The 14,644-nt window shown below is 39.6% G+C and overlaps 1 protein-coding gene across 4 annotated transcripts in view; it reads right to left on the bottom strand.

The window, feature by feature from the left end:
- Nucleotides 1-13,185, bottom strand: part of LOC124304697 (acetylcholine receptor subunit alpha-type acr-16-like) — a 39,639-nt gene extending 26,454 nt beyond the window's left edge. The window contains exons 1-2 of one of the 4 annotated variants that reach the window (XM_046763243.1): nt 12,664-13,185; nt 11,482-11,588 (exon numbers count right to left, since the gene is read on the bottom strand). In XM_046763243.1, the coding sequence (XP_046619199.1) occupies nt 11,482-11,588; nt 12,664-12,855 (299 nt within the window). In that variant the 5' untranslated portion in view covers nt 12,856-13,185. Of the gene's footprint in view, nt 1-7,094; nt 7,238-11,481 lie in introns of all 4 variants that reach the window. The other 3 variants (XM_046763242.1, XM_046763245.1, XM_046763246.1) reach the window with 3 other exon arrangements.
- Between the last annotated feature and the right edge of the window lie 1,459 nt (nt 13,186-14,644).

Here is a 14,644-nt window from a genome sequence, read left to right as displayed (position 1 = left end):
CGTATATATTCAATTTTTTGTTATGTCCAATTTTTTGTTTTTCAACCCAGAGGCGACGAGAGGAGATTAAAAAATTGCATACGTATTTCCGCGGCAGATATTTACACTATCATTTATACCTCTACTCACGTATGTACAATACCTGATTAAAATCTGCGGTAAATGAAAAACGAATACAACGCGCGAAATCGTGAAACGATGAATTATCGCAGGAAAATTTTATACTGAAATTAAATATCTATGGACATTATATAATGCATATTGTAGAATTTGTAATCCGCTCCATATGTTCGCATTAGTATTTCCGATTAATTCTACACGAATTATCGAACGAATAACCTGAAGGCACAACATACACCCACACACACATACACAAGGTTTTGTATTATTAGCGTGCGTTTGTAGATACTGTAAAAAAACAATATCGCAAAATCATGTTTTCATTTTGAGTTAGAACGAGAATTAGCGAGTGTAAAAAGTTGGATGAGAAAAAGAGAACGGGAGGAAAGGATCGCGATCACGTTTTGAGCTTGAAAAAATAAAGTACCTACTTAGGTGCGAAAAACATAGACGAGCGGAAAATGAAAAAAGGTGGCCAATTTGAGAGAAACCAGAGGTTTCGGAAGTTAATAATTGACTAAGGGTAAGCCAACGCGTTGTTGCCATAGCAAAGTAATTAAGTTAATACGCGTGATAATTGGCTAACTTGAGTCTGGAAAATTGGCCACCAGTGTACCGTGCCGCTCGCTTACTCTCCTGAAGAGGCGCTGCTCTCAGCGCTACTCATCATCACGTGCAGCAACCGTCTAGGGCATTGTATGAATTAAGTGACGATTTTACACGCGCAGTTTCTTCCGCATATTCGCGGCAAAGAGTGTTTCCCTTCATCCGGAGACTAACAGCGCGCCATTTTTTTGTAAAACTGCAGCGAACAAATGCGAGCGATCGGTATATATGCATAAATAAATGGTACGGTATATTCGGAACGAAGATTGTTGGAATTGGTTATAGACGGGGTATGGACACCGAGCTAGCTAACAGCGGAATGTGATTAAATTCCAGAGCGACAGTTTCGGAGTGACAATATTAATTTGAAAAAGTTTTGGAAACTCGGTTACTCCCCCGAAATTCCCCCGGCAACACCGAGATTACATCCGAGAGATTCGAATACGTCCGGGGTATAGGATTAACGCTCCCCTGTCGTTCGATAAATGTACTTCGGTATAATGATTCACGGTGTTCTCCGAAATCGCACCACGGATCTGAAAAATTGCTCGTCAGAAAGCGAGAACAAAAAAAAAAGCTTTCGAGTCGATCGCAAATTTTGCACCGTAACACATTTTTTGAGGTAGTGTTCGCTCCTTAAATGATCCTCATATAATACACACCTAGAATATTTCAAATCGCACTTGACACGTCACGAATCGAATAACTCGATTTACCAGCAAAAAGCATTTGAAATACACGCAGGAATTCGAATCGTTGGAAATCTGCAGCAGTCAAGAGATTTACAACAGCACTTGGGAGAGCTTGAAATCGTTTAAAATAATGGAATGGTTTGTTCGCCATGAATCCGAGAGACTAGCTTCATTAACGAAATAAACTCGTCAAGCTTGAATCCGGAGTCGATAACAGTTACGCAGTTATGTGGATAAATCCCAAGCGAAATTGATATCGGGTACGAGAAATGGCCGCAATGCGTTTCACGCACAAAGACGATACGTATCGTATATCTTTTGTAGTGAAGACAAATCGTTCGCAATTCGCGAACGCGGTGAAAATTATATCGTTGAGCAGTAGGTCAAATCGCGAATTCGTACACGAAGAGAGGCACAAGTGGGTGTAGGAGAAAAGCCAATATCCATCAAATCTCGGCTAGCACTGGTCTCTCTTCCTCTCTCTCTCTCTCTCTCTCTCTCTCTCTTTCACTCGCTCCAGACTCATCTCGTCTTCGGCTCCGAACCCTCGACGGTGGATAGATGTGGTAGTTAATAAACTAGCGGCTCTGCGGTGGTCCGTAACACCGTTGGAATTTTAACAATGTTTTACTACTTTTAGCCTGCACATCGATCGAGTCCGGTCTGCGGGCCATTCGCGGAAACGAACCGCCCAGACGAATAGCGAACGAGAAGGTATAATTGTCTTGAATATTGAAGCAGAGTTGGAAGAGCTTTCAATACTTTACACTGTACTTGTAGAGAAGGAAAGAAGACCAGATTTTACTCAAAACTGCAGGAAAAAGAGGGACATTTAGCGGTTTTTGATTTTCAGCATTCTGCATTTTACGAAGTATATTTTATGAAAAAACCTAATGTGACCCTCTTTTCCCTGCACTTGTTAGAAAAATTTGTTCTTTCATTCTCTCCGCGTAGGCAAAAAAGGCTTCGAACCGCACATCAAGCTGAAACGATTCGAATACGGTATGAATTTCGAAACGAGAGCATCGCGGATTTCGAATGGGGTCGACAGAGCTAATCACTGATTGGTCCGCGAGCACTGGAATGGACGTTGAAACCGGGACGCGGTTCCGTTTGAAAACGATACCTGCCTCGAACGGTTCGCTGACTTTAATTCATGGTGATTTGTAAGGTGAATGACGACCGGCTAACGATATGATGAATCCAGAATATTCTCGCGTTTCAGTGAGAAAGGGAAAATGGTCTACGAATCTCTAAAGTCCGTACCCAAGTACGAGTTGGAATGATAAGAATCGGGGTCGTCTAATAATTATGGGACTGTCGACTTTAGCACGGAATCTCTCATTACCGCGGATGTCTTTGTGCAGGCCTTGGCCAGCTGCCGCTGAGAAATAATAAGCAGTCATCCGTGATTCAAAAGAAGTAGGTATAATATAAACGTTGTCTCACCCCCGGACTTCACAGCGGACGAATTCAGAAATTTTTTCAACCTACATGAACGCGGCGCAATTCATTTTACTCAGTGAAAGAACTAAAGAGACAAAAAATTTACAGCAATTTCAAGACCCCGGGGACTTCTCGGCCTGTTAATCATTTGTAAATACGATATTGTACCTAATAGACTCACAAGACAATCAGTTCGCTGTAGTGGAAGAGGAAAAAGCGCAAGTACGCAAGAAGTCGCCTTACGAGTTCTTGTCTTTTTTCTTTTTTCCCAATACATGTTCACTGTATAAATAAATGATCGACGGAGAATCTTTGTTCAGTATTTTACTTTCGTCGGGAAAAATTTCTCAAATCTAACGGTTTTTAAATGAGAGTGAATCGAAGTTTCAACCAATAATGGCCGTTCTCGCGTCGTACGAAGAATAACGGTCACTCAAGCTTCGAGACGCCACCGCTAGGGGCGAGCCACGATTGGTGGAAACTTTGACGCGCTCTAATTCGAAGAGAACAAGAGCTGGGAAATTTTCGGTGACTGAACTTCGCACCGATTTTTTTCGCAACAGCGAATATGCACGAGATCAGTATAGCGAGTATGAATAATGGAATATCGCAGCTGTAACAAATCGTTCGCCGATAAGAGTACAGTGTTTATAAGGCAGAGATAACGATTACGATTGTTCTATAAAAGGTAGAAAAAGTTTCGGATAAATAAAACATGAAATTAGAGTTGAAGAGAAAAGGAATACATATAAATATATATATACAATGTAAGTTGTAAACAGCTGCCTGTAATATAAATACGTGTATTACGTATAAGCTGACAGCAGCGACACTACCTCATGCGACAAATCATTAATCGGTACGTATGTACATAAAATATCATGTGAGTTACGGTATAATCGTGTCTACGTCTAATGTACATAAAGTTGCCGCACAAGAAGCTAATACACACATACCGGAAACACACTATGTATAGTATAGATAGACGCATGTATATATTGCAATTAGAATATATACATATATGTATACATACATGTGTATGAAGTATGTACCGTTGTATGTATGTATATGTATGTATATTAATATAATATACAGGGTTATCTACATAATAATAATCACGCAAGCTCTAAACTCTACCGTGCAGGGCGAATAATTTATAGATAATCATTTATTTCGTTATTTTAAGATCAGTGTTTTAATTATATATATATATAATATATAGTATATATATGTATATATAGGTATATAGGAGCGGCATTAGAATACAGAAATACTGACCGCTCGCACTACAGAAATAGCTATATAATTCATTTAATATATAATATGTATGTATAATGTAGTTTGTATACATATGTATGTACGTACGTACGTCCATACGATATACGTATGCTCGAGCCTCATGGGCGTAAATATCGAAATGAATATTTCGCGTACGTAAAACATACATGTATATACGATAAAACATATCGGCGTAGGTTCTATTAAAAAATATAGGTATATACGTGTGTGTTAAAGGAAATATGACAAAATAGAAGATAAAAAAAAAAGAAATGAAAAAACTATCATCCAAACTACAAATTCAACGAAATGTTCAACATATACAGGGTATCCCGTTTGAACCTTTTTCATTAACGTCGAATATCATGGCAATTTTATTGTTTACCCTCTTTTGCCTCTCTCTCTCTCTCTCTCGCTTTCGCTTTCTTTCACTTTCGTTCTTTTCTCATCCTAAGATTGAAACGCGATATCCGCTAAACGTGACGCACTCCGTCGAGCACGAAAATTGAGATCCTTTCTGTAGCAGTTTTAGATTTTTACCAACTTTTTTTTTTCTTCTTCTCGAGTTTAAAAATCTTTTTTTTTCCATCTTTGCCAAATAACGCATCGTTGGAAAAAAACAGAACAACGCGACACTAACGGAAAATACAGTCGTCGAGAAAGAGAAACAAGATCAGCGATGACGTGAGTAACGAAAGTTGAGAAAAAAAAAAACTTCTACCGCGGCACGTTGTTGAAAATCGAAACGCAAATTTATAATAATAGAAATTATGATATCAATCGTAATAATGATAATGATAATAATAATAATAATAATAATAATAATAATAATATACGTGTGGTGTGAGACATTTGTCGGCTAGTTTATGGGAAATTACTCAAATATTTTCACCGACCCGGCATGCATGTATATAGTATATATATATATAGGTAATTGTATATTATTTTGTATATATGTAATAGGTATAATAGACGGGTGAATATACGGAGCAGAGGTGGGTATAGGTTATATTATATAGGGTGTGTGTGTATGTATAATAATATACTACTACTCGTGATACATAACGTGTAAATACGTAGGGTATACAGGGGGGGAGTAGATCACATTTCAATCGACAAGATCGATCGTGTCTCCGCATATTATACCCGAGGCGCGAAGATGAGTAGGTATATGTATTTTTCGTATATACGTAACGTTACGGATACATACAACCCATGTACCCATCGCATAAACAAAGGGGAAGGAAATAAAGTTGCACGCGGTTTGACGCGTCTCGGCGAAGCTGTGTGAAGTAATCGCTTTGTGTACGTATCGAGTGCACGTATAGGTACTGTACAATTTTTTCTCTCACCCTCCTTCATTTCTTCTCATTCTTCCGTCGAACGGTGCTCAATATATATTTGTCTCGTACCGGTGTGTATAACGCTGTAAGTGTGGCTCGGTTGTGCGTGTACTTACGACAAAACAATAGTGGGGGGGAGATAAAAGTTGTATACAAAAACGGTAACAATAACTCGAGAATATATCGATACATCTCGGCGGCGGTGGTGAATTTTATATTAAACCTTTCGGGTGGGATAATGTAACTATAAATATATGTACGGTTTATTCAGATTTATCGGAATAATTTTATTGGGTAAGTATGCTCTGTCCACTTTGTCAAGAGCATCCTCGCGTCCGCGACGTTTTCGTATCATTATTATTCGTTTCGTTATGAAAATTTTTACCCCCCAACGCGTGCGGAATACACGAGAAATAATAATAATTGTTATTAAAAGGTGAAAGAAAATTTTAGTATTGAGTCAGTGAATTTAAATCCCTTAAACATGTCAGTTTCAGTGCAGTACTGAACCTGTAAAGTGTAATGACGAAAATATTTTACAGACGTGAATGTGCAATCGCGATTGTTGCGATTTAAACGATTCTTTGTTTTTTACCAGAGAACACTTCATCGACCTTGTCTATTGACACACGCAACTTTACCCTGTATCAAGTAGAGACTGTCTGTTACAGGAAAGTGAACATCCGCTCCCCTCACACTGTCCACTCACCTTTAATCTCACCAAGCGATTACATTTTACGCGTGTTTACAGGCGCATGGAATATTTTTATCAAATGTAATAGGAAGTAAAAGTTGTGCAATTTTAATTATTTCGTTTTCTGTTAGTAAGTAATAATGGGCATCATTAGAATCTAGAGAATAATTCTGATTTGCGATTAATTTCAAAACCGTTATACTCTGAACAAATTTTATCGGGATATAATATAACATTGTGCAGTTCGGCCAGTTTGAATTCCGTTGAACAGTAAAATTTGGTTTTTACTCAACAATAACACGTATTTAAAACACCGTCAAGATTACAAGCTAGTGCTGTGCGATTGATCGATTAATCGGCAGCTTCGATTAATTGAGGTTTTCAATTGATCGTTTTTCCAATTTCCCGATAAATCGATGGTTTTGATTCATATACCGATGGACCTGCAGAATTATTACGAGGCAACTTCGGCTGTTCGCGTAATCGCAGAAACGATTAATCGAAGCTGTCGATTATTCAACTAATTGGAAAAACGATTAATCGAAGCTACCGAATAATCGATTAATCACTGTTACAAACTCAAGTGTATTTTCTCGGTTCGAAAACGCCAGCTGCGAAATAAGTTTGAACATCGAAGGAAGCAGAAACGTTGTTGGATATTCAAGAAACGTGTTCGGCAAGACCAGATGCGCGTCACGCGCACATGTAATAATCGCTTGGGGAGGTTAGACGAGACGAGACACGGAGGTTGGTGGATGGTCGGCTGGTTATGTAGCATAATAGAGAGAGAGATGTGAGATTAGCCGAGTGGTTGGTTGGTTGGTTGGTTGGAAGGAGTTGGTGAGGAGGGAGGTATACAGTATATAGGTAATTGAATAATGAACTTGTTATTTCTTATAGACATGTGAAACTTACAACGTCGATAATTTGCATAAGGGTAAGACCGAAGCTCAACTGAAGTGGCTCGGACTCGTTGCCGACAGGCCGCTCCAGCACGTTGTAAGAGTCCAGGAGGTCGTTTAGCAGCTGCTTCTCGTGATAACCGCCACTTACCAGCCCTGACCAATTATTATTACAGTCACATCGATTATGCAATTAGCCGGCTCCTTCTCTAACAGAACCGCGATTTCGATCATTCCACAATCCTCCCTGCAGTTTCTCGCCTCAAACTATGTGTCTGTTTATATTATTTCTATCCCTGATACTCCCGCACTAGCTTTCCTGTAGCCCTACGCTAATCACACTCGTCTTCGAATCAATTGTGTATCATGCCGTCGAAATTTCCACTATTACGCCTCGCGCTTACCAGCCGTCGGTAATCGGTTGATCGATAAACTGATTAATTAACCGACTAATCAACGAATAATTATGCACGCGGAGAATGGTCGACTTTGTGTAACGGCCATATCGTGGAATGTTAACCGGCACGAAATATGCGGATATGTAACGCGTGCGTAGGTATATGCGAGAATGTAAATCTACGAATAAAGGAGACCCGACTCCCGAGTTCACCTCTGAAATTGATATACCTACCTCCGTATTATAATAACAGAGAGAAAGATATTACACGTATATAGGTACTGTTACCGTATGTACCGTATGATATGAAACAATGCTCTGTGCCCGAAGCGATTCTCCGCATGCGCGTATGTGTGCGAGTTACACAACCTGCGGGATAAATCCTGCGCGGAAATCCTGACAGTGTGCCAGTACAGGTTGAATTACAGAACTCCGAGAACCACATCTTACTGGTACATGAATAACGTCGGTTGAGAAAACGGGAAGAAACAAAGCTGTTTTACATGTTACAGAATTCCGATCGAATAAAAAAATGGGAATAAAATAATAGCACCGATAAAAGGAACCTTTTTCTCTCTCCTAATTTCGTTCGCGAAAATTAATTAGAAACATGTGACGAACGTCGAAATTCAGGGAGATATTCATTTCCGTACATTATAATTGCGTATCGGGTTATTTGCGGGAAACGTTCCATAGGGAATTAAAAATAGCTTAAATCCGCCTGCGTTTAGGCAATGCGGAGTGCATCTTTGCACAGAAATCCGCCTGCATTTCGGCAACTAATAGTACGTTTCACCGTTCAGCATTTGTTTCACTGTTCGCGATTGGCCGACAACCGACAATCTCTCTCCAATCGTGAACCGCGAGACAAAACATGATGATCGGTAAAATGTACTATCAGTTGCCGAAATGCAGGCGGATAAACCTCCAAGTTAAATTGGTAATTGAACATTTCCGCGAAATAACTGTGTAAGTATAATGTAAGATACGTAAAATGAACCGACGTCTGTGAACTAGATTTGATCCACCCCTTTTTCCCCAGCAGTTTTTCCTTTTCTTATTCGAGGTTAGGCAGTTGGTGGCTCGAAAAGCTACGCGACATCTGCCCGACTGAATATTAAGGGTGTGGGATCTCACTCCTGCCGGTTCTTTTTTCGAAAACGATGAAAATTCGGGGATCTTATACGCGGCAGACGCCGGTTGGGAACAAATGAACCGCACGCGCCTTTCGTTCTTCACTGTTCTCACGTGTACAATCCAATATATATGTACATGTATTTACACCTACGCCGCGCATAATACAGATGGATCATATACGTGATCGGAATCGATTCTCGAAAAAAATCGTCAAACTTCACACCTGCACGGGGTTTTTTTTCCCGTCGAGCAAAAGTTGATCCCATCTTTTTTCACTGTGTACAGACACCGACCTCGTCGTCGGTAGACTGGATCGGTAATATCTAATATGCGATACACGATACTATTGAAGCCCAGAACTCGAGTCTCGGGGTCTCCACCTTTCTCAAATGCCTCGAGGTATCAGTGTCAAGTCGTGCTTGCAACAAAGCTGCCTTATCGCGGCAAATATGTCACCGATTTTATGCTTCCCTCCGCCCTCTTACATTTTGTTTCAATAATCGCCAACTTGCGGTGTAGACACACCTTTCAACTTTCATGATTCCCGTCAAAAGACATTTTTTAAGCAATGCTAAAACGGACTATGCCATTTTACGACACGTATTTCCGACTATATGCCTAAGTAAATTTGAAAAATTGTATTAATTTCGACTTTGAACCCTAAGTTAGCGCCTTTTTCTTTACCCTCGTAGGTAGAAATTGGAATGATCTGAATTTTTTTGGACCCCAGAACAGGAGTGTAAAAAATGTCAGAACAAACTGTTTCAAGTTCTACCTACCGACGCTCGTCATTTGTTTCATTTATTGAATTGTGCAATCGAACACCAAACTTTAGAACGTGGTTTTCACGGAAATTTTCGTGCCAACTTTCTACTCGCCAAGACAAATAATGCGGTTCCTAAATGTGGAATTTACGTTTTCTCTGCCCACGTTTTTGACTAAAACGATCGAGATTTCAACCCCCTGATTGCGAGTGTGATTGAATATGTGCGGCAAGCTTTTGACGCTACCGCGTATCACGATGGCGGCAAAATATCCGTATCATCGTATTCAATAAATAATTTTATCCACCTAGCGTGTGTAAATAATTATATCTTTACACCATGGGCGTAACTATTTTCGAATAAAAAATAAATATATATATGCTCAATAAATAATACATATTATATTTATGATAGATCATGCCTGAAGTATAAAATATACCTGAGAATATATGTGTATATATATATATATATGTTCGAGTATCAGTAAGAATTTAGACAAGACCAAAAAAAAAAAAAAACGGACAAAAAAAAATAGAATATTGTTACGACAGGGAAAAAAGACCGAACGACATTGTATATCAACGATATACCTATTATTATATAATAAGTATTGTTTCGAGCATATTGATATACCTATATTAATATATATATATGTATGGGTGGTATTATAGGTATAATAATAATAATATGTATAGGTATATAACAACTGATTAATTGAGCTATGCCTTGCATTTACACGTGTGATATTCGGTATTTATAGTTATATTTTAAATCATGGCGTTTTTAAATTGGTGGGCACAAGTGTGTTTTATATATATTTATACATGTATATGTATATATATAAATATATCTATATATGTATGTATATGATATTCGAGTGTATATGTATATATATAAATATATACACACACACACACTGCAGGCGCGATGACGATCGTTCAAAGGCGACGGCGATTCGACATGCGACAGCGTTTATAGTCGAGTGAAAATTTCACGTATTTACAATAAACGCAAGCCAGATAACGGCGAGGTGAAATTTCCGGTCAAGGTATTTCGGAAGGAGAACGAATAAATAAAAACTGCACGTCGCTGCAGGGAAATTCGTATAACACCGAATACGAATGATAATGAAAGACGATGAGGTCTAAGATAACAGATTCGGTGAACGCTGTTGCACGCCTGTCATATGCAGGATGATTTAATGAGGTTGATTTCAGCAAGTGCGAATCGAAAATCGTTCGAAAAACATAGAATCCATTTTTCACGTTTATTTCAACACATTGACCTCTTGTGTTTCCAAAGAATAACTGTTACAAATTGAATTATTCGTTATGCAAGCGTTGAATTTTCAAGCCTTCAGGATATTCATTTCGACATTGTTTTTGCAAGAAATTTCAAGAATGAATGAATTCCGACATTTGTCACTCAAGGAAATCATCATAAGTTTCTGTACTGAAAAAGCTGTATCGTGGAAGCGTAGTAATCAGAGACGAAAATTCTTACTCTCAAAATCATCTCCCACAAGAATAAGTCAAAACTCTGGCCAAAGCAGAAATGGATAAATTTTTCTAGATCAAACGAATCTCGACTCATTATTTACCGTGATAAACTCGTTTCCCATTTTCTCCTAAATAAGTTTCCTCGACTGGATTCAACGCTTTGAAAAGATTTTCGAAACGGCGAACGGGTGACGAAACGGAATTAATTCAAAAACGAAAACAATGATCAAACGATGAAGGAAAAAAAGAAACAGAAAAACATCGTTTCATATAATAATGATGAAGATAATATACATGTATATAATGTATTATTATATAATATATGTATATAAATATGATTCGATACGTATATATATATATATGTAGCTATGTGTATCACATGAACATGTTTCAATAAATTCGACGAATGATCAACGTATATATATATATATAATAATAATGAAATGATTGTATCGTGAAAGCTCGTCGTTGTGATAAGCTTACACGTTCTTATTAAACGCTTGGCATCGTGATAATATAATGTTGTATATGTATATATAGGTATACATATACACATGTATATGCATATATATATTCTTTGTTTTTTGGTTACTATTGACTTACCCGTTGCAGCCAGGGCGACGGCAGCCATGAAGATGCAGCATCTCATTTTGCGCGTATATTTTCAGCTGTATTTTTCTTGCCTTCGTCGTCGTCGTCGTCGTCGTCAGCTAGTCGTATAATAGAGTAATATTATTTATTACTGTTTTTTTTCTCGTTGTTTCTCTTCCATTTATCAATATTATTAATACTGTTATTATTGTTGTGTCATTGTTATTGTTGTTGTTGTTATTATTATTATTATTATCATCATCAATATTATTGTTATTACTACTGTTGTTGATGATGTTTCCGGAGTTTAAATCCTTCTTTATATCAAAACGACGATAATTGTTATTGTTATTACAGTTATTATTGTTATTATTATTCACGTGGGGATATAACAATTACGTCGGAATAAATTCAATTGCTATACACGTTTACGAAATTTGCTCTAACCGACGATACGTGTATACGTGTACATGTATATAAATACAACGGTATATATATATATATATATATATATATATATATATATATATATATAAATCTACATATGTATATATATATATATCGTTAGAACGTGTATACAAACACACGCAGTTAGATCGCACGCATATGTCAATAAACGAAACACGATTGTCGGCGTAATGCTAAAAAAAAATAATGCTGCAAAGGTGAGGTGACGATGAAATAATGGTAGGATAAAAGGATGAATCAGAAAAGGCGGAGATGCAGGATAAATAGCGGCAGCAAGACGACAGCGGTAATGTTAATTTTTGCTATTGCTGCTGCCGCCAGGTGCCGAGAGCACCTTGATGCTTTCGTCGTCTCTTTTGGGAAAAAGAGAGAAAGAGAGAAAGAGAGAGATGGATAGGGAAATGTAGAGAGGAATGGAGAGGACGGGGATAAAGTGTAACGACGACAACCGAATCGAGAACTCGTCCTGGTCGCGGATTCACCACAAGATCAGAGGGGCTTGTTAAAAAGGTCGCCGATTAAACTCTCCCCGCAGATCGGATAGAAACGGTGAGTAAGAGAGAGAGAGAGAGAGAGAGAGAGAGAGAGAGAGAGAGAGAGAGAAAGAGAGAGAGCGAGAGAAAGATAGAGAGAGATACCGCGTGTGCGTGCGTGCGTGCGTTTATTGTGTGAGTGTGTGTATTCCTATTAAAACAGGTAATCCATGAAGGAACGAGGGCCAGTTACGATGCAGCTGACGTCTGGCAGGCTAATCGCATGACCAGGAACATGTGCAGACTGCAGCCGAAAGCTCGCGCGTGCAGCCCGTCGTACCCTCTGTTCTCCGTTAATACCGTGAGGACCGGGCGCAGGTCCGTGATCCCCGCGTCTCCTTCTTCCGGTGCTGAGGTGAATTTTGTCGAACCCGCAAGTGATCATTGTGTAACATTTCCCCGACGATATTGCAGCGTTTTTTTTTTTTTCCCTTCCGTCTCGATCCCGAACACCGGTTGTCCTTCTTCTTCGCCGCCTCGAATACGATCCGAGTAGTCTCGTCGGTTCCGACGACAACGATCGAGGTATTCAAGGCTCTTAGAGCGATGCGCGTGTTGCTTAAATCCTCGGGGATTTATCGGTTATAGCCGGCGGCTCGGACTGCCGCACCATCACCAGGTGACCGGATGTTATGCTGTACGGGCGGTGCGCCCCGGCTTCGATGGCTGAGGGATGACGATCGGTATTCGGGGTTGGACTGGCGCCCTGGTCGGCGACCAACGCTGGACTGATTTTAACCGACTGCGGACGATGTTCCTTCTCCTCGAGAGAGCGAGGGAGAGGAAGAGGGACGAGAGAGAGAGAGATAGAGGACCGGCACCCTGCAAGCCTCCACCTCCTCCTCACCCTCGACGTCGGGTTTGTGGAGGGGTTGGAAACCCGCCGGCTCTCTCCGCGAGAGGGAGAATCGTTACCAACGAACCTGTCTCCGGATCAATACCAACCCTCGGCGCATGTCTACCGTATCTCTCCTCACTGTACTCCCGCTATTCCTTCCTCATACTTCAACAGACTCCTCATCGCGCTTCTATATCAGCCGGACTTGCGAGATACCTGCCCTCTTCTATACCCCTTACCCATACCCGGACCGCACTACGCAGATACACGCCAGCTTCGACGTAGTGTAGTCATCCTGAACACGCAACAAACCCATCGCGTCACACCACGCGACTCTCTCATATTTCCACCCTTAAACGGGCCTCTACTCTATCGCTAGTATTTTCATTGAATTTATACAGTGTATCTCTCTCTCTCCCTCTCTATCCATCTATATACCCATCCATCTATCTATCGATCTATCTATCGATCTATTTATCTATCTATCTATCCATCCATCCATCTACCTATCTATCTATCTATCTGTCTATCTATCTACCTATCTATCTATCTCTCTCTCACTTCAACCACATTGCATTCCTGCCTGCCGCGGGTCTACTGACATGTTTTTTTTCTCATCCCCTCCTTCCTTGTTCCCTTTTATACACCCACAGGACCTGTTAACGGGCACGAGTATCGCGGTATCGTAACAGACACCCGATAGGATCACGATAAAAAAATATATGTATTACCCACTTTTACCTCAATGACAATTGTTTTCACTCTGCGGTTTACCGACTTCACTCGCTTCATTCTTACATTCTATCGTACCTTCGGTAATTGAACTCATTTTTAATGACTAAAAATTGTCACAAACGTACCAAAATTTATATACACCGTGTTCGTGTGCTTGTATCTTTAGGTATAATTATTCGTTTTCATGACCAACGAGATTCTTGCAGGCCTTTTAATGGTATTTTTTGCTGATCGATGGATGATGGAGAGAAGAGCAGGGATGAAGAAAAAGCAATAAAAAGGACAATTACAGTTTTACGAGAAGTTTAAAATTCTATTTGTGAAATAAACATTGAATGCCATAGCTGCAGGAGTTAGTGAATGGAGATGGGCTTGGCCGTCCGAAACTCATATAGTTACTCGTAATGCAAAGTAGAACACCGACAATTTAATGTGTGCATTGTACGAAACGAATCGAGAAACGAGGAAGCCAATTGGAATATTAGAAAAGTAGGGCAGGAAAGGCAAAAACGGACATAATTCTGCTTCCTCCGCGGTTATCGATGTTTCACCATGTTTTTTCACTACCTTTTATAACCGTGTTTGCAATTAGGAATTTGAA

This window comes from Neodiprion virginianus, chromosome 5 (assembly GCF_021901495.1).
Source record: "Neodiprion virginianus isolate iyNeoVirg1 chromosome 5, iyNeoVirg1.1, whole genome shotgun sequence".
Classification (NCBI taxonomy): Eukaryota; Metazoa; Arthropoda; class Insecta; order Hymenoptera; family Diprionidae; genus Neodiprion; species Neodiprion virginianus.
The sequence above is the reverse complement of the archived record's forward strand: the minus strand, read 5'-3'. Positions and strand labels throughout refer to the sequence as shown.